The sequence below is a fragment of the Streptopelia decaocto genome (assembly GCF_964273445.1).
Source record: "Streptopelia decaocto genome assembly, chromosome: 5".
Classification (NCBI taxonomy): Eukaryota; Metazoa; Chordata; class Aves; order Columbiformes; family Columbidae; genus Streptopelia; species Streptopelia decaocto.
The window spans coordinates 49,692,014-49,713,557 of NC_138659.1; the positions used below are offsets into that span (position 1 = coordinate 49,692,014).

General features: G+C 36.9%; 1 protein-coding gene across 5 annotated transcripts in view; it reads right to left on the minus strand.

Moving 5' to 3' along the window:
* The window catches only part of ADK (adenosine kinase), a 292,950-nt gene that overhangs the window by 254,280 nt on the left and 17,126 nt on the right, over positions 1-21,544 (minus strand). For 3 of the 5 annotated variants that reach the window (XM_082053033.1, XM_082053035.1, XM_082053034.1), the window contains one exon: positions 367-420. The exons of the other annotated variants lie outside the window; for them this stretch is intronic. In XM_082053033.1, the coding sequence (XP_081909159.1) occupies positions 367-420 (54 nt within the window). The remainder of the gene's footprint in view (positions 1-366; positions 421-21,544) is intronic. 5 annotated transcript variants of the gene reach the window in all.

Consider the following 21,544-nt stretch of genomic DNA (forward strand, 5'->3'; position numbering starts at 1 on the left):
ATTTCTGACAGATATAAACAAATATTTCACTTATCCATAGACATACTACAGGCAGGCAGTAGCTCTTAGTATAACCAGTGTCATACATAAAACATCAACTAGGACGAATACTGAGACATTTCAACTGCATGTGTGCCAACTGCAGTTTCGAACAGAATTTTTAAAACAAATTAATGAAAAAAACCCCAACTTTTCAGAAACAATTAGTTTTCACACAAGTTGTGTAATTCACAGTAGGCAATACTGAAGAGCAGAAGCTATTTATAACACAAATTTTTTGCTTCAGGTTTTTACTAAGAAGATATGCACATATATAGAAAAGTAAATACATATAACATGCATGTATATCACTGCAAAAGAGCTTACAGTTCTTTGTGCTTCTCTTCTGCCAAAATTTGGTCATTTGGCTTCAGCCCATACCTTGGGAAAAAAAAAAAAAAAACAAAACACAAAGCAGTTACTCCTTTGAGAACACAGGCATAAAATGTAGTTTTATTGTCTCAAACTAGCAAATTATTAAACTGTAATATTTGTTGATTCCTCAGGTATTGCAGAGATAGCAGCAAAGTTTTCTAAAAAATTTACTACATGTTTATTAAAATAAACAAAACATCTTACTTTTGCTTTATACCACAGCTTCAAATTATATCAGATACTTTGGCTTGCTATATATCCAAAATCTTCATACTATAAACTACAAATTGATCTGATAGATTGGATCTGACAAAAGATTACAGTGTGAACATTAAAACTGGCTGCAGTGTTTCCCCCTGTACCAAATGTTACATTGATGCAAAAGTAACTGCCGTTTTGGACTGTGAAATTTAAATCATTATAACTCAGCTCAAACACATCTTTATTAATCAAAATAGGAACCATAACAATCAACACAGTTTTGCCAACACAAATAAGTTTGTTTATTCCTGCAGCATCAAAATCTGTGCTTTGGAATTTTACAAACTCTTGCAAAGCATTTTCTGCATCCTGCTGCTTGTGGAAGCGCTTTCCCTGCAAAACGTCTAGATGCTTGAAGTGGTAGTCGGTTGGCGAGAGGTCAGGGGAATATGGTGGATGAGGCAAAAATTCATAGCCCAATTCGTTCAACTTTTGAAGCGTTGGTTGTGCAACGTGCGTCAGGCGTTGTTGTGGAGAAGAACTGGGCCCTTTCTGTTGACCTATCACGGCTACAGACATCGCAGTTTTCAGTACATCTCATTGATTTGCTGCGCAGACATCTGAGATGGAATGGTTTCAGATTCAGAAAGCTGGAGTGGATCAGACTGGCAACAGACCACCAAACACTGACTGTGACCTTTTTTTTCAAGCAAGTTTGGCTTTGGGAAGTGATTTGGTGATCCTTTTCAGTCCAACTTCTAAGCTGGTGGTCGCCAGTTGTATAAAATCCACTTTTTGTCACACATCACAATCCAATCAAGAAACGGTTCATTGTTGTTGCGTAGAATAAGAGAAGGTGACACTTCAAAATTATGACTGTTTTTTTATTTTCAGTTGGCTCATGAGGAACCCACTGATCGAGCTTTTTCACCTTTCCAATTTACTTTAAATGCTGAATGACCATAGAACAGCCAATGCTGAGTTCTGCAGCAATTTCTTATTTAGTTGCAAGAGGATGAGCTTCGATGATTGCTCTCAACTGGTCGTCATCAACTTCCAATGGCGCCACTCCGCTCCTCATCTTCAAGGCTCTCGTCTTCTTTGCGAAACTTCTTGAACCACCGCCGCTCTGTACATTTGTTAGCAGGTCCTGGGCCAAACACGCTGCTGATGTTGCAAGATGTCTCCACTGCTTTATGACCCATTTTGAACTCAAGTAAGAAAATCGCTCAAATTTGCTTTTTGTATAACATTATTTCCATACTCTAAAATAAATATATAATAAGCAGCAAGTAATAAGTCAGTAGCAAAAAAAACAAAGCAAGAAAAGCACATGTATAACATAACCATATTTAAGAATGTATTCCAATATGAAACAGCAAATTTCAACAATGCAAAAACCACAATACCTTTTGCACCAACCTATCAGAACTATTATAATCTATACCAATAACATTCTACGGAAAAAAATATAATTTAATAGGCTTTTCAGGAAAGTTTCTGCAGTTCATATAAGCAACCTCCAATGAAAGCAAGAGCCTGAGAGAAAGAAATTTGCTAGCTTAACCTAATAGACAATTACCTAAACTGTCTGAATCAGATAGATAAAGGAAACCAGCCTCTCCCAGCACAGTCTGCTACTGGTCATATTGCAGGCTGCACTGTCACTCGCTTTGGAAAACCTTTGAGAAGTGACCTCACTTTTGTTGTGCCTCAAAATCTCTTGCCATCTCAAAATACTCCACAAATCTAACTGCTGTGGTTTTCCATGGGGTTTGGTTTTTTGGGTTTGTTTGTGGGTTTTGTTTGATTTTTAGTTGGCTGGTTTGTAACACAGTCATACATAATGAAAGAAGCAAAAAGTAAGTGTCCATCTAATAATTCTGCAAACAGCTAGCTGCTCACACTGCAGAAGGTTCCCACTGTCCCTTTGCCTTGTTTTTGTTCCTTACTCCAGTCAACTGCAGAATCATAAATTACTCCTACTGAGGAAAGATTCTGGTGACCAGTCAACTACAATCAAGCTATCTTACAAATTGATTTTTGTGTCAAATAAACAGATAAGACATATATTCTCTATGCTTTATAGCATTTTGTGATTATACTCTCTGAAACTTGTTTTTCCAGCATCCATTTAAAATGCAAGCATCAACCCCAGCCACATTCTCAAGATCACTAGTGCTGCATTCAAATATGCAAGACACTGACTGACCCATTTTTCTTGTTTACATATGCAGAGACTGCCTTAGGTTATTTGCCATAGTATCACGCTGACTTGCATCCATTTATCCACTTTGGTGCTAAATCCTTCATGGAGTCACTCCTAATCAGGATACAGTGAGGTCCTTCCACATTCTCCTTCTAAATGCAGGGTTTCCATTTGACTCTTACACCAAGAAGACTATACTGTAACACACTATTCAATTACAGATTCATGTGATGTGGTTTAATTGCCAAGTCTTCATAGTTTACCACCCTATCAGTCTTTAAGCTGCAATTTTTAACTGTTGTGATCTTACATTTATTTGCAAATCAATATTTTCTGTAGTGAACAGTAATGAAAAATCAATATCAGTGTCTTCATAATGCTGCTACAACTCCCTGATATCCCCATTTGTCATGTCTTAATAAGCATTTTATTGATAGCAAATATGTATCAGAGAAAAAGCAAAAAGCTACCAGGAAATTCTAAAAGGAACATCTTTGAGAAGTCAAAGGACACTAGCTCTTCTTATGCAACTTGCAATATTACTTAAGATGAAATCAGGTCATTTGTTAAACAGATCTGCCTGTCACACCTTTGTGTAATATGCAATCCATTTTGTAAATGGAGATCATTTTGCCCATTTAAAAAATAATATACCTGCATAAAGTCCCAACCATTCTTCACTAAAAAATAACACTGCATGCTTTTCCTCTGACCAGAAAGCAGACTATCCCAGCTAGAACTGAATACAATTTTAGCTGCTGACAATATAGAAATAATATCTACATCTGAGCTTTTTAAAGCTTCCAGATTCCTTGTTCCTTCACTTGTTTGTTTGTTATAACCATAATTTCACAACCCTTCCCCCCTTGTTATTCAGAGGGAAAATAATAATACCTTCACTACTTATTCAGGCTATTAAGTCAGCTACAGCAGCAACCATGTAAGATAACAGGAACGCTGTTTAATAGATGTGTGATTTTCAGCTCGGGTATGTTATTGACATACCACAGAGGGGTGCAGGAGGGACACAGTTGCTATCCTTGAGGTTTGCACACACTTCCTTTGGTGAACCTTAGCTTACCTAATATTTTTCACTGCTGTCCCTTCTTTCACCATGCAAATAGCATTTTTCAAATATTCTTGACCCCTAAAGATATTGCTTTGATAGCAACTTGCCAAAGAAACTTTCCCACAAAGGGACATGCTTGTAGAGTTCAAACCCTTTTTAGTACTTTATGCATTAAGAAAGGATGCATATTATATTTCATACACAGCTGCTGAAGTATTTAATTAATTTAAATGTGCAGCTAGCACAGTGAACAGCTTACATAATATTTCCCAACATGTGTTTTGTAGGCAAGATTGATAAGCACCAGTTGGCTCTTCCTGACTGATGAAGGTTAGGACTGGGAGAATGTCTCTAAAAAAATTTCAGGAGCCAAGGATATAATTCCAGCTAAAGATATGCAGTCAAAAAATTTAAAATAAGGGCATTTAAAACCACCTAAGCAACCAGAACAATGTACTGTAACATGCATTATACGTTTACATGCCTGACATGAAACTAGTAAGTAGGAGACAAGCAAATACACTATAGAAGTGCGCAAAGGAACTGAAGGGACCACAACTTCACTTTTTTTCTACTCTCTGCCCTATGAAATTCTAAGTTCTACACACTCCAGCACATTAAATAAGTACCAAACTGTGATACAGATTCAAAATGTTAATAGCCTCTTCATCACTGCTCAAGATCCTATTTCAAAACAGAGGCCTAAGAATAAAAATCAAGATCATAGTGGTCAAAACAAACTGTAGCACACTTCAAAAATGATACATTTAACAACTTTGATATGTCCTTCAAAGGCATTTAATCTACTGGAAGAGTAGCCAACGTGCCACCCACCCCCTTCAAAACAGCAGCTGCACACGATCATGAAGATGGACAGATAAAGTGCCCCAGCTGCAGCAATCATCACACTGCACAGCTGCACACTTCCACCACACTGGTGCAGCTGCCTGCCCAGACGGGCACAGCCCAGCCTCAGAACACCACAACTGATGGCTTCTGACAGTCCAATAGGCTGACTGTACCTTGGCTAAAACTTCCACTTCCAGAACACAGCAGCATTCTCCCCAAACTCAGTTCCTTATGGAATTTCTTAAGCCACAACATTCTTGGTCTAACCTCTAGATGTCATCATGTTATAGTCACTCCTATATACCCTACTCTGGTGAAAGCTCAGGTGACCTAGCTGCACACAGGAGCTAACAGATCATTATTCCATCATCCTTCTTCTAATTGCAGCTTAAACGAGAAGTTTCACACTGCTTTACACTACTCTTTCCAGTGTTGAGATAATCTTTTAATCAGTTTTCTTTCCAACCTGGTTACAAAAAGGCATGTTTTGGCATTTAATTTACCAGGACAAAAGAGCAAGCTAATCCCCCTACATTTCATCAAGAAACAAAGACCCAACTCTGTAAAAGCATTTCTCAGTCCTTTGACTGTAATGGGACATAGTGATACAGAATGTCTAAACTATTCTGCTGAGCAAGATTATTTGAATGCCTCCCATTAGTCCTCAAGCCCATAACTTTAGAACATGAACAAACTGGAGATATATTTCATGATAAAAACTTTTCCTCATTTGCTTACTGTAATCAATAACTCTTCCAGAACTCAGATCTGAATTTCATGTTATTTTCTTCCTTCCCAATTTTTATCTTTTCAGAACCAAATTTTATGTACAAGCAGATACATACATAATATATGTATGGTGCAATACATAACGTGTGTGAGGTGCGAGGCTGTACCTCGAATCCTGTGTTCAGTTTTGGGCCCCTCACCACAAGACAGACATTGAGGTGCTGGAGAGAGTTCAGAGAAGGGCAATGAAGCTGGTGAGGGGTCTGGAGCACAAGTGTGATGAGGAGCGGCTGAGGGAGCTGGGGCTGTTCAGCCTGGAGAAAAGGAGGCTGAGGGGAGAACCTTATCACTGTCTGCAACTACCTGAAAGGAGCTTGAAGCATGGAGGGTGTTGGTCTCTTCTCCCAAGTAGCAAGTGATAGGACAAGAGAAAATGGTCTTAAGTTGTACCAGGGGAGGTTTAGATGGGATATTAGGAAGAATTTCTTGACAGAAAGGATCATCAGGCATTGGAACAGGCTGCCCAGGGAAGTGGTGGAGTCACCATCCCTGGAGGTGTTTAAAAGACCTGTAGATGAGGTTCTTGGGGACATTATTTAATGTCACTGTTAGGTTAACAGTTGGACTCAATGATCTTGAGGGTCTCTTTCAAACAAAATGATTCTATGATATCAAACTTAGCCCCCCCAAAACAATTATTATCAATTCACAAGTACATTAATTTTAAATATTTTCAGTTTCTACAACCCTGAAAAAAAAAAAAAAAAAATCATAGACCCAGACCAAAAGATTATTTCAGGCATTCTGAGGACAGATATTTTATAGAGCCAAAATGGTGTTAAGGAAATTTGGCTGTACATACAGCTAAATCAGAGAATTCTAGAATACTATGGGTTGGAAGGGACTTTAAAAGGTCACCTAGATCAAATCCTCTGTAAAATGCCGTAGCCATTTGGAAGAGTTCTACTGTGTTGAACAGCTAGAGGTACAACTCTCACCAACACTTTCTATTTAGTTATGGTGCTACCAAAAAAAAAGTAGCGTATTCTTTTCCTCTTGTATGTATATGACTTCACTAGCATTCATCTACAAGTTTATGATCTAAATTTCATTTTTTTCAGAAACATAACATTAAATGTCTGCTGTTCATTTTTTAAGCATACTAGCACCTGTAAGTTCAGTTCTGACTGAACGCATTTTAAAGATCCCTGTGAAATGGTAATCCCGTGACTCAAAGCTTTTTTTATTTCCTAACTCCTAATATGAGAGAGTATGAAAATTAATGTGCTTAGACTGTAGTCAGCATTTTTACAATAATGCTCTTAATGTAACAAACAGCCATAAGGCATGGTACCCTTCAGGCAGCATCCAATTTTACAAAGCCTTAACCAAATTAAAAAGAAAACACATCCTACACTAAATATGCACTGGTGAAAAACTGCAATGAATTTCAATTTCAGATCTGCTCTACAAACAAGATTTTCCTGAAAAGCTGGTAAAATTAACCTGTCCAAAGGCTCAAAATAAAAAGTGTTGATGAGCAAAGAGGTTTTAAAAAATAGCAACAGATCTTCATAGCTTCAAACTTAATTCACCTTTCAAAATTTCTGACTTAGATCCACCAACCTAAGCAAAAACCTACATAGAAACCATAGCTGAAAATTGCAGATATCAAACTACAAATCAACACAGACATATACCCTGCTGTTTGGGCCAGAAGAGCCAAGACAAAATCTCCACCATGCAGAACATCCAGAAACAAAGAGGTACACAAAACTGTATACATATCAGAGTAATATTTTCATCACTATTTTCAAGAATACTTGTGAAGGAAAAAGACACCAGAGATAAAAGATTATTTTTTTTGCATTAACCATCTCTCGGAGTAGACAGCATTAAACAAAGATTAAAACTATTTCAGTAACAAAGTTGGGACCGTAAAGCACCCTAGGAAGCCTCAAACACATACCTGTGCGGACATTCTTCTGCCTTGTTCGATGTACAAGTTAATATGAACTTTTTGCCACAGTATATGGCTTTGACTAAACTTGCTCCCCTTTAAAAGCACTTGGGCTTTACTATTCCATGAGCTTAGTGTACTTGACATGCTTCACTGCAGCTACTGTTTTAAGTATTTCCCAGATTGGTTAAAAACTGAATGTATGAGAGGGTAGAATTCCAACATGTTGTCTGAACTTTGCAGAAAAGTCATCTAAAAAAGGAAGAGCGTGTGATTTCTCTGTCAGAGACTTAAAGCATATTGGTGGTATTAAATGGACAAGATAACCAGAATTTATGTTATACTAGGTTATGCTTCACCAATAAAAGACCTTTTAAGACAGAGCTGTGCAGAAGCATTTCTTCATAAATTTTCAACAAAGCCATTAAGAAACCCTAAGGATTTCAGTATAGTGTTCTTGTATTTCAGATTAATCTAAAGAAATTTCCACAAAAATGATTCAGCAATTACATTGCTTCAACTTTCAAGTGCTGTTAAGGCTAAAAAAAAGAAATGCAGTCTTTTTTCTGTTGTTCTTTTCTTAATTATTAATCTTGTGAAACTAGGACAATCAGCCTGCGGGGCATTGGTGCTCATGTCCTTTTTCAAACTGTATTGACTGCTTCCTACTGAATGCACCCAACGCATTGCACAAGATCTGTCAGGTCAGAAACAAATCCATGTGTGAACCTGCTACAACAGTACATCCTCACAAGTGTTTACAGACCAATGTACACAGTAAGGCAAACAGAATCTCCCAAAATATTTCTAACACATCAAATTTATGAGAGATGGGTATAGAAGGTCAGTCTGTTTTTCAACTTCCTTCTGCAATTTATCAGACAGAATGAGTAATGCTGCTGTAACTGCTAACTCAATTTATTCTGACTTGATCTATACAGAGATCAAAAGGCAATAAGTGAACTGCTTTTTCTACAGTAGTAAAATGCTTCTTAAGACAATATCTCTGCATTTTTGACAAGGCTACAGTTGCTTACAAATTTCAGTTAAGCCTAAGGTAGCCTGACTCTTTTGATAGCCTAGTAATCTTTTTCAGGTACACAAATATGGAGTGTAAATACTATAACTTGTATTTGTTTGGATCACTACTTTAAACATGCTAAGACAGATTCTAGGGGCATTAGACATTGCCTAAATCAAGAAGAAAACAAAAAAAACACAACCCAGACCACACCTTATGTATAAATTCAACAGACAGAATCATCATGGACCAGATGCAGCCAGCTCAACCTAAACAGAAGTTCTGTGTAACCCTAGTCCAAATATTCGTTTTAAAAACTCTGTTTTCTCCATTAAAAGAAAAAAAATAAACACAAACCCACAACCCACACAGTAAAGGGCTTTGATTCATATCCTGAAAGTTTCAGTCTCTTCCCTGACTGGCACTGGTTTTATTCCACCAGTTTAACACATTTGCTCTTTCATTTTTTCCGTAAATTCCTCTGTTGCTTTGCTATAGTCTTTCAGCTTCACCATCTGAAAGGCACCACTCCCTCCAACTTTCTCTCCCCTTTAGCCTCTCTCCTATTCCATAACAAAGCAGCTTGACTCACCCACCTTTTCACATTCTTGGCCACAATTTGACAGCAAAACAGGGACCCCTTCTACATTAATTTATGGTTTAAATGACAGCCGATCATCATTCACTGTTACTCTAGGATGACCTTGTACAGGTTAGACAAGTTTAGAAAAAATTCCTTACTGAGTAGATACTGCTTTGTTGTCTAATCCAAAAATGCAGGTCCAGAATCTCTTCCTTGAAAAACTGAAATATTAAAGAGGGATTGTATTATGGCAATACAATCCCAAAGAAAATCTGCTTCCAGAAAATTCTAAATTTTGCAATAGACCACTTATACCAACAAAAGAGGAAACTGCCTAAAAGACTTTACAGACATTCTTTAGTAAAGTATTAGGGTTGTGAGAGAATTCACATCACACATTGACTTCAGCATGGATCAGTGCTAGACCCAACACTACGCCACACATTTAGGAGTGATCTAGAGTTAAGTACAGTAGCTGCCGATTAAATCCATAGATGACAGCAGACTGGCAAGGGTAACAAGAGAACATTCTAGCAGACAGTAAGATGAACCTGTTCAAACACAGGAACTTCAAAATACAGACAGATGCAGAGCCAAGTAAGTAAATAAAAATAAAAATATGGGCAGGGGTAAGGCATCCCAGACAGTAGTAACTTGGAACAACTAACTCAACTTGAGCTTTCAACTTATGTCAATCATTGAAGACATCAGTGAACTACTTTAATATAGAAATAGGGAAAAGCAAACAAAACAAAAATAAGAAGAAAAAAAAAAAAACACCACCACAAACCACGACACCACAGAGTGAGCAATCAGCCTTACTAATTATTTTGTCCTCTTCCATTTTTAAACAGAAAAACATGTAGCTAAAACGTTTAGGCTTGGAAGAAGAAATGTAGGTAGGAGTAAAGAACACACCAGTGGCAATGGGAGAGAGACATGAAAAAAACAGCAATAGAAGGCTAAGATACTTCTGTCTAATGACTGTTGAAAATAAATTACTTTATAATTATAAACAGCAAAAAAACCAAGTGCAGCTAGGGAGAGCGCATGTAGCACTGCGCTGGCAGAGAATTACACTGCTGAACAACAGCATCTACTTAAGGAAAGGTTTAAGAACAACTCAAACCACAGATCTTGGCCATTTCATATATTTAAAAAATCCAGACTTCAAACACAGCTGCTAGAACAGAAATGTCAGGGCTGAGAGAATGAAGGAGTACCTTGTAGGAATTTCTGGTGTTTTCATTTTTACCCAGTTATTAGCACACAGTTCCTACATACTGGAGTTCCTCCATGACTGGAGTTTTATTTGGCTGCATCATGTCCTATATAAACCTCTGTTTTTCAGAAAAAAAACCACCACCACCACAACAACAAAACCCACCCACACAAAAAAACCCCACAACCTTGGAATTTCTGGGTAAAAGTGATCCCAAAAATGTTAGCTGAAAGATATATTTTTTTTACCACAATACTTATTATGGAAATGAAAGACAGACTTAAGTTTCAACACAGAATTAACTTAAAATTACACTCCTGAAACCTAACAGGAAAAAGAAACACAGTTATTGATGACATAAATTAAAACCATTTTGTTTCTCTAATTTCTTGCATGCATATGATCACTAATTTAAATAAAAACATTACTAAGTATAATTTTTCTGGTATTTTTTTTCTCTCTCCCCATTTTCCTAAATAGTTGTTTCTAAATTATTCACTGTAATAAAATAGACTCCACACTGATAATATGGTTGGAAATCAGGACTTTAATCAGCTATTAATATTGTAAGACAGATTTAAAGAGCTTTTGAAATTGAAGTCAAAACAATAATAGGTTTAAATGATTAAAGGGAATTAAGAAAGCAAGGAAAGTTCAAAGCCTGTTAATCACCAGAGTGTGGAAACTATGATCATTTAATAAGGTCGGCCCTATCACCCTGGACTTAAGCATGCAGTAGTGGCCTTGTCAAAACAGTTTTCTTAAATACAAATTAGCTAAAAATTCAAGACCTCTAAATACTTCCAGTATATAGCAGAAGTAAAATGTTTTCTCAGTAATAATTTTTTAAATATGTACACACTGTACATTTTTTTGGAAACCGATACTCTGAATTCTGTACTCATTAGAGTGGTTGACCTTTAGTAACTTCATCAAGGAAGAAAACATTAATTCAATTTGTGCACAACTACAGGCAGTTCTGTTTATAGACTGAACTCCTTATCATTTTAATGTTATTCCTTTGAGCGTTCAGTATTTAAAGAGTTTACTTAGTCATACTAGTCACTTTGCATTGTTTCTGTTCTGAAATCATAACCTAACCTTTACATATCAATTTTCTTCAACCCGAAATAAACATCACTTTGTAGTTGAATTAATTCGATTATAAACACAAACCAGCTTCCACAATTTTGCATTCAAGATTAATTTGTATTAAAAAAATATAAAAATAAATAAAGAAATTAAAAAACACAACAAAAGTAACATGTATGTAAATTAAACAGGATTACTGTTCTCTTCCTAGTTATACATGACTACTTGCTATTATAACTTAAAAATGTATTGTTTGAATGATCTTGTATCAGTTCTACAACAGATCCTGTCAGCATTAGTACTGAAAATCCCCCAAATACCTCACTGCTGCATAAGGAGCTCTGTCCTGAGAAGGAACCTGTAACAAAATACCATTCAGGAAAGGAGGAGTAGTGTGGTTGTGGACACTATCCTGACATTGTCCTGCCTAGAGTTATAGATTATTTTAATGATTTCTTCTAAATAAAGACTTTCTATATGCCATATATGAAAAGCACGACCAGCTACTCAGTTGAGCTTCTTTACACTTGAAAATGAGTCCTCCATTTTTTATTCTAAGAAGAAGGCACAATTGGGAAGCCATGTGCTTTGGGTGTCATGATGAAGTTCAACAGGTTCTACTTTAAATACAGGTTAATACTTTGGACAAACTAAAAAGGGCAGTAACATTACACCACTACAAACTTAAAACAACAGTGTGAGGCTCCATCAATATGCAGTACATTTCGTTACTGAATTACAACTTCGTCCCCATATTAGATCTGTTCTGTCTCTATCTGTAAAACAAAAAATGAAATCAGAATTTCTGAAATACAATTATTTTAATATCTCTAGTAAAAAGACAGGACACATCCATAAAAATCAATTAAGACACAGTAAAAGACAATTATTCTCCAGTGAAGAACTCAAGAACCGCAGAGTGAGCCCAGAATATTACTTTCAAGCAGTAAAATGCTCCAAAAGTAGGACACTGCAAGTGCTGAGGCTGTATTGAATTTTGATGGATGTTAAATACTTTATTGTCTTAAAAATGCTCAGAATTGACCTTTTCATCATTCATAAGGACACAGAGAAAAAGACTGGAGTATCATATTTAATGGAAAATGCATTGCACTATTTAGAAATCATAAGGAAACTAACAGTCCTACATATCAGTTAAAACCTTTTTATCTAAAAAAACCATAGTTTAAGATGTATTGCATTTTCCTGCTACACAACTTTATGGATGTCTTTCTGTTTGTGACAGGCTAGGCAAAAGTATCAATTCTGTACTATTACTGCAACCTAAATGAGTTTTCCTGCTGCTTAAAAGCCAGATCTCTTCCATCATCCATCTCTGCACCTGAGCACTCCTTGCAGGACAGTTCAGCTTACAGAAATTTGAACAAAGAATTGTCAGAGAGTTCATGTGCTTTAATCTGCATTCTCTAAAAATGATTTTTAACACTGACTGGAGCTACAGGCAAGTGTTACAGCTACAGTGAAATTCCAGCCATGCCGAAAGAACTTATCCAAGCCACTATAAGGATATTAGCTTTACTGGGAAAAATTAGCATATGGAAAAGAGCAGAGAAAGTTTCTTTACTGCACTGAAAATTTTAATTTAATCCTAAAAAATGAAGGAGCAATACCAAGATGGAGATTCAGGGAAGAACTCTTGAGAGAGAAACTCCTTGCTCTGTTACCACTAGAGAATGAGACACAGGGAGAACAGCAATTACTGCTTCTGGGAAGAACTGTTCCTCCCTTTCGCCTCTAGCCATAGCCACCGTTTTCTATCTTAACCCTCCACCCACAGCGGCAGCTCAACATCAAGCCCAGACATCCAAGGATCTGGCAGAGCATAGAGGCACTGAGGTATTTGGACAGTTCCTGCCATTTATGGCGCAAAAGAGCTTCACACTTTGGCTTAATAACAGTTTTCTCCCAGGGGTGGGTGTAGGAAAAGGTCTTTCAAGCATTTCTCATTTTGTGAGTGTGCAAAAACTTGATATTAAAAATATCTTCCTATTTTGCAAGGTTGCCAGGCTTCTTTTATTAACTTTTTACTCCAATTTACACACAAAACTTGGAATACCCTGCTTTTGAAAAAATCAGCTATACCTCACATTTTCTCAGCTAAAGCAGGAATTTGTAGTTGGTGCTTTCAAAACAGTAATATTTATTTCCAAAATGTTATTTCCAACAACTCTTAACTTGTGGAATTGCAATCTAGATTAAGAATACTACAGACATGGAAACTGAAACTATATCCAAGGAAGATACACATCCAAGCTCTTGACATAATGTAGACCAACAAACAGTTGCATTCGGTTTAGTAATTTAGTTGTTGTTTAGTGCTGCTGTACATAACATTACAAGCACCAAAATAGCTGCCATTAAATTCGCTGGAACACACTTTTGCAAAAATTAAGTTATAGCAATCAAATTTGGGAGAAGGTCTTCAATCTCTTTTCCACACAGCAACTCTATAAATAAGGTTTATAAGAGACACATGAGATCCTGGAACACTCTGCCTCTTCTACTGGAAGGCCAGAAAAATATAAATATTAAAAGTTAAAATATTTTCATTGCAACTACAATTCTTGTCTTGAAAAAATAATAGATAAGGTATACTAGCTTGAAGCCATGTAAGAGACACTAGGATTGAAACCTCTGCATCACCATGTACCACGTACCACTTTGGGGTTTTTATTAACTTAATATCCATAGTTGAGACGGCATGCCACCTTGGAGGGGTCAAGCACTGAATTCCGTCATAGTTTCACTTCTCATGAGGGAAGATGACTGTATGCTTACTGACTAGAGCGACGGCATCATTCTGTGGTGACCTTTATTGGTTTTCTTCCTACCAGTAGGAAGCTCCTGTTGCCTAGGAATAAGAACCAGCCTCAACACTAGAAAAGTAGCCTCACCAATACAAGGATTGAAAAAAAGTCCATGGTAATATTTGTATTTCTACAACTTCTTGCTACTGTTCACTTGTTACAGCTTGTTGTATTAGGCAGTCTTATGCTCCCCTTTACACCTTGTAATGTGCATCTCTGATTCTTGCACTGAAACTGAATCAGTTTTGCTGTCACTTCATAACAAGAGAAAAACTGAAGAAAAAATAAGAGAAAAAAAAAATCACTGGAGCAAACTGAAAAAAAAAAAAAAATCACTCAAAATTGTTTATCCTTAGCTCCCCAATCTCTGTCTGTTAATAAGACAGACAAAATCACAAGTTTAAAGTAGAACTAAAAAAGAAGATAATTTGCATGTTAAAACTGCAGCTTGCAAAAACACAGAGCTTTTCTGAGTGCAATTTTTGAGTTGTCCTAAAACATACAGCATTGTTTTAAAGGATTTGGCCCAGGTTCAAAATAAGAATCTAATGGCATAGCAGGACACACAACACAAATATCTACACCAGTGACTGATGAACTCATTGTTGGATCTCATTACAATTTTATTTTTTTTTAAAAAGGACAACACTTCCACTGGATTATTCTATTAAAGTGGGGAATCAAGGGTTTGTGAAAGATCTTTGTCCACAGCTCTGGATTTAGTCTGAACGTATTAGGTAACTACAGGCTTCATGGCATCCTGAAGTCTAAAACACAGACTTTGTTTCCAGTTACTCAAAGTATCGATGGTTCTGCCCTGACAAAAATAAAGTCAAATAGCAATTAAACAGCTGGCTTACCCTCCTTCTCCAGCCCTTGACTAAGGAAAAACAAGAACACTAGTAATTAAGCCAGGCTGCCTCCACCCTCTCCCTGTGGCTACAGCAGGGACCACAGCTCCAACAGGACAAGAGGCAAAGCACAGAGCAGGCCTGGACACGGTTACGTGATGCAGAGCATAAGCACAGTACCAGGGATCAACAGCAGCAGAAGCACCTCATAACTTAAGAGTACTTTTAACAATAACACTGATGTGCTACCTGCACATAGTTCAGGAATAGCCTGATGAAATAGCAAGTAACTAAAAAAAACCAAACAGTTTTAAATTAGTATTTAATTTCAAGGGAAGGACAGAATTCCTCTCATCTTGATACACCTTATTTGGGAAGAAAAGCTATTGAGATTGCAAATTCCCTGACCTGAATGAAGCAAAAACAAACAAGAGCAATGAGCATTAGAATTTACTTAAATATAATTTTTTTTCAAAATCTTAAGTTGTTAAAAAGCTGAAGGTATTCCAACCACTTTAAAATGCTATAATTAAAAAGTTGTCTTTTCTAAGAGATGACAAATCAATTTAATCTACAGTAAAAAACCTGAGAATTTGACAAATAATTCTTAATTTTTAACTGGACTTTTCTGTTCTTCAGTTCATGGGTGAACAAACTATTTCCCTATAATACCACAGTAATTAAAATAAAAACTCTAGCTTTCGCTATGCTGTTGGAAATTTGGGATTGGATAAGCAGTATGGGAATGGAAAACAGCATTAAAATTTTATTTTATGACCCTATAATTAAAAAGAATGCCAGCAACCATACCCAGAACATGAATCGCATTTTTTATCTACTGTATCCTAAACTAAAAAAAAAAAAATTTAAAAAAAAAAAAAATCCATCTTGTAATTGTGCAGTCAGGAAACTCTAAGATCAAAAGTTTTCCAGTACAAACAGCAAGTACCACTTCCAAAGATAAAAGTTTTACTATCTGGTTTTGGATCGATTCCAGTTCCCTACTGAGTAACCCAGCTTTTTCCAAAGGCATCTTCAGGGAGGGTCTTTTCATTTGATATTGCTGCCTAGTTAAAAATGGAGACACTTAATCCATAGAGCTCATTCACTTAAAGTCCGTGTTTGCATTGAGTCGGCAAATGGAACCCAGTATTTCATAATTTGTCTTATAATGCAAGTCCAAAAGTCTAGTTAAACAAATTTTTACTTGGGAGTGAATTGAAAATACATATAAGCTGTGTGTGATGTGTCTCAGGGTTATTCTAAACAAAACAATCCAAGAACTAGACATGTTCCACTGACATGTGTTAAATTAGCAGGTTCTCTGAAGAAATGGAAAACTAAAAAAAAAAAAAAAAGAAGTTATGACTTGCAGTTTATTACTAAGCAAGTATTTAAGAAAGTGAGAAAATACAATAGAGAGAAGAGAGAACAAGAAGTAGAATATTTCCTATTCATTAACATGTTACATACTATTTTAGAGGTAAATAAGGAGTTAACAAGCTTTTCTGTAATCATTGCTCAAGCTCAGTACATCCCAAAAACATCACAGCTCCTCATCCAAAACTTACTCCTTGCATAGGGCAGATTTTTTTGAATAGCCTTTTCCAAATGGATCTTAACTAAAATCTTTCACTCATTTAAACTAAACATTTAGCTAAAGGCACTAGGAGAAATATCAGGCTTGTAGAAAGCTCTAATTATGTTGTCAGGAATGCTAACAAATTTATAGACACGTTAGTACCAAGAGGATATTTTTAAGACAGCCATCATTACCCGAAGTCTTTGCAAACAAATACTTAAGGTTTTTATAATTTACCAGCGGTCAGATGATGCAATTTGGCTTAACAGTTTTAACAATGTTCTATGTTCAGACCCTGAGATAAACTAAATTGGCTTCTACAGCTACAACTTAAAACACAAGGTAATATAAAGAACCTTCAGCTGTTCAGCTTCTCAGCCAAATGAGCCAACATGATACTTTTACCAGTGATGTTTCACAAGAATTATTGAAACAACAGAAAATAATATAGCAAACTCTCTCAAAAAAGGGGTAAATTTTCAGGGACAATAAGTTTTAAAGCTATTACTATGTACTTTCTATACATTCAGCACTGTATAATCACGTAACACAATCCTCAACTCAAAGAAATACAAAACCCCATTAACCTCTTCCAGAGACTTGATGAAGCACACAAGTAAAGACATTAGTGAAAATGAAAAAGTCAAAGTCGGGTTTTTTTTTTTCCTCCCCTTAAATCTGGCAGCAAAGTCCATATCTGCAGCTTGTGCTGCAGATCTCCTAGTACAGAATCACCACTCATCCTTCTCAGTCTTGGGGCTCACTCCATGTGTTTTTGGGAAAGGGCTTGTTTTGCATTGAAGCCTTAATTAAAACTGTGTTGAAACCTGAGTTTTGTGAAGACACAAAGAACCTCTTCTGATTGTGTAAAAGCTATTTAGACTCTCAGCCACTTCATTAGAGCTAACTGCATGAGCAGTGTTTTGATTTTTGCTATGGAAGTTACAAAGGCTTCTGTTAGATATGAGCAAAGGTAAAAAACTGAAAATGTTGAGAATAACACATGGCAGAATGGTTAAAGCCACAGCTATACAGACCAACCTGAATTTACCGTGAGATGATGTTTTTCATTTCAGCTGCTTCTCAAGCCTTTTCCTAATTTATAATCCAAAGTCTCACAAGAGTGGAAAAATGATGAAATACGTACATGTTCACTTCCATCACAGCAAACATTAAAACAGTTTCAGACATGAAAGTTTAATTTACCAGATGTCAACATCACTCTATTAGTAAGGTTTGCACTGAACTAATCCATCACCTTCCAACAGTACTCTGCAGTGAGGAAAGGCAGAGAATGACCAAGCTTCTTGGGATCTTCAGTAATGACCCAATGCTGCAGACAAGTTGGCAGCACACTGCAGGAGATCCATACCCCTACTTGTGAAATTGCAGATCAAAATAACAGCATTTCTTCCTACAGTGTGAGAATATCCTTTTTTCATATATTAACCCTTACCACCGCTCCAAGACACAAACACACTTTGTAGACCTCATTCATTCTTCTTCTCACATTTTTTTCAAACCTTTTTTTCCAGTGAAGAGTAAAAGTACAAATCCATTTCTTGGTTTACATAGAGTTTGTATGTACAACAGTGTCACAGAGAAGGCAGGGAAGAGAACTAAGAAACAGATGATACATGAAAGCTATAAAAAAAACTACAGATCTTTACCAGGCACCTTCAATGAACTTGTGCAAAGATTTCCATAGACCCCAATTTTAAGGAGAGAAGAAAAGAAAATCAAAACAAACCACACAAGGAGAAAAAGACTTGGCTGATTTAACAACAGATAAGAAAATAAAATAGCAACTTGTAATCCTGGACAATGATGCTGATTGAATAATCAGTCTGAAGATGCCAAATATAATGCAATTTGGCATCCAGACTACTAAACATAATTCACTTTATGAGATCATGGCTCTGGTCAAGAGCCCAGAAAACAGAGTGAAATAAAGCAATAACCTTTAACCCTGATATGAAAATAGGATGTATAATTTCCGCTATATCTCCAATCCTTTTTAAGAGCATGGGCTGGAAGACATTTACATGCTTATACAGATGCTGGCTGTATTTTCCTCACCCTCCCACTGTCTAATTAAGGAAGATAAAAGGTTTTCACATATTTAGAAGTTCCAAGACTAGCATAATAATTGTGTCAACATAAGTTTGGCAATAATGATTCTACCTCCTCAATTCATGCAGTCATAGACACAAATGTTTGACAAAAGCAAGAGAAGATTTGTCCATTCTGTGAACACACGCTTCTCAACTGCTGGATGTGCACTTGAGGTGACCAGTAATGACTGAATCTCTACAGCCTAAAAGTTAACTATAGTTAGATAAATGTCAAAAACTAAATGCTTGCGAAACAGAGTGCTCTAGGGAGACCAATGAAACAGATGTCATCTCCTAACTTTTAACAGCAGGAGTATTTACAGGAGTCAGCAGTACTGAGTTTCTATGGCGTCTTAACACATCATTGCCATGTTGATCAGAATTTCTTTACCTGCTTTATTAGAGTTTAATACATGTAGTGTAGATTAAGTTATTCTTAAATGCCTGTTACACATTCAATAGGTAAAGGAATCATTCCTGTTAAACGTCACTGGTAGAAAAAAAGTACACAAAAAGCTTTAATGAATACTTGTTAGCAAAGTTACTTTCAGATTAGCATAGCTATAATTAGCAGTGCACTCACAGAACATCAATCCTTTTTCTATTCTTTCCTCTCCTACCCATAACCAGCTGCTCTTTGAGCAAGTATCTATATCCCAGAAAAATTAAAAATAAATACTGCTAGGTTATGGAGTTAATGCAAATTAAAAGGAGACCCCAGCCCCACCCCCAAAAAAAAAAAAAACAAACAAAAAACAAAAACAAAAACACACACACACACAAAAAAAAAAAAAAAACACAAATCAAAAAAATAAGCAAACAAACAAAATGCAGATACTCAGAAAAGCCAAGGACATAGAATGGATTATATTTACTTCAAGAACGCTCTCCAGATTTATGAACAGAAACGGAGGTGAATTTGGGTGTCACTAGCTTTTAACAATGCCATCAACACTGCTAACACTTGGACAGATTGCCTCTCTGAAGATAGATAAGATCTGAGACCCAGAAAACATAACTACCTGACAGAGGCCAAAGCTTCTCCAGCTCAGGTAATGCCAGACTACTGATATGGCCTGAAAAGCTCAGACAGACACAGTGAAGTTGTGTTGTGATATAAATTAAGATCATCTCTCCTAGATACAGTCCAAGAAAGGCTTAAAGCTTTCCAAAACTTGTCAAGAGAACAAAATACTTCAGAGTCCAGATTAAGCCAAAATCCACATTGAAAGAAAGGTGATAGGGCTGTGCTAACACCACAAGCCAAAAATACCCACCCAACCCTTCAATACTGCTCATTTCCTCAAACCAGTATTACATGGCAGCAAGCTGGTTCAAATCCACTAAGGGCTAGGACTGCATTTATTTTCACCTTTATTTATAATATGGATAGTAGGCTATTTAAATATTGTTAAAAGGACCGCTTGAGACTTCCTACACAATCTTATGCTGTTTCCATTTGCATTTTCTTAATAGAAGTTATAAAACTAATTTAGTTACAGAACTCATTTTAATATTCTAATTTCATTGACAATATATGTTGATTAAACTTGCAATATCAAGTCATTGATTCTGAACAAAGGTATTTACTCTTAAAAATCAGTTATACAAGAGAGTACGATGAACTAACAGAAACAGTGAAAAAGCTAAATGTATCAAATTCTTAAGGGTTTTTCCTAAACTCTTTCCTCATTTTACTAATCTACTTTCTCAAGTCAGAGCCCAGCTGGCCTGATGAGCCCATTAAACACAGCCATACAGCTGAAGAGGTGAGACAGACTCCAGAGTTACCGCACAAGCTGAGGAAGTGCAGGATTTTATTCCCATTCCAGAAAGTATTGCAAAATGTATTTGGACTTAAAGTAGAAACATGCTTCTCCATTTGTTAAATGCACTACTCTACATAAACTTTAAAATAGGGAACTAGAAATAAAATCAGGGACGTGAAAATGGCAGACAAGCTTTTCAGTTTTCTCTTTATTCACAGAGTTATCACAGTACTATTCAATATATTCATCAATGACTTGGATGAGGGAATAGAGTGCACTGTCAGCAAGTTTGCTGATGACACCAAGCTGGGAGGAGTGGCTGACAGGCCAGAAGGCTGTACTGCCATCCAGAGACCTGGACAGGCTGGAGAGTTCAGCAGGCAAAAATTTAATTAAATATGACAAGGGCAAGTGTAGAGTCTTGCATCTGGGTAGGAACAACCCCAGGTTCCAGTATAAGTTGGGAAATGACCTATTAGAGAACAGCATGGGGGAAAGGGACCTGGGGGTCCTGGTGGACAGCAGGATGACCATGAGCCAGCACTGGGCCTTTGTGGCCAGGAAGGCCAATGGCATTCTGGGGTCGATTAGAAGGGGGTGGTTAGTAGGTCCAGAGAGGTTCTCCTTCTCCTCTACTCTGCCCTGGTGAGACCACACCTGGAATATTGTGTCCAGTTCTGGGCCCCTCAATTCAAGAAGGACAGGGAACTGCTGGAGAGAGTCCAGCGCAGGGCAACAAAGAGGGGAGCATCTCCCTCGTGAGGAAAGGCTGAGGGAGCTGGGTCTCTTTAGTTTGGAGGAGACTGAGGGGTGACCTCATTAATGTTTACAAATATATAAAGGGTAAGTGTCACGAGGATGGAACCAGGCTCTTCTCGGTGACAACCAACAGTAGGACAAGGGGTAATGGGTTCAAACTGCAACACAAGAGGTTCCGCTTAAATTCGAGAAGAAACCTCTTCTCAGTAGGAGTATCAGAACACTGGAATAGGCTGCCCAGGGGGGTTGCGGAGTCTCCTCTGGAGACATTCAAAACCTACCTGGACACATT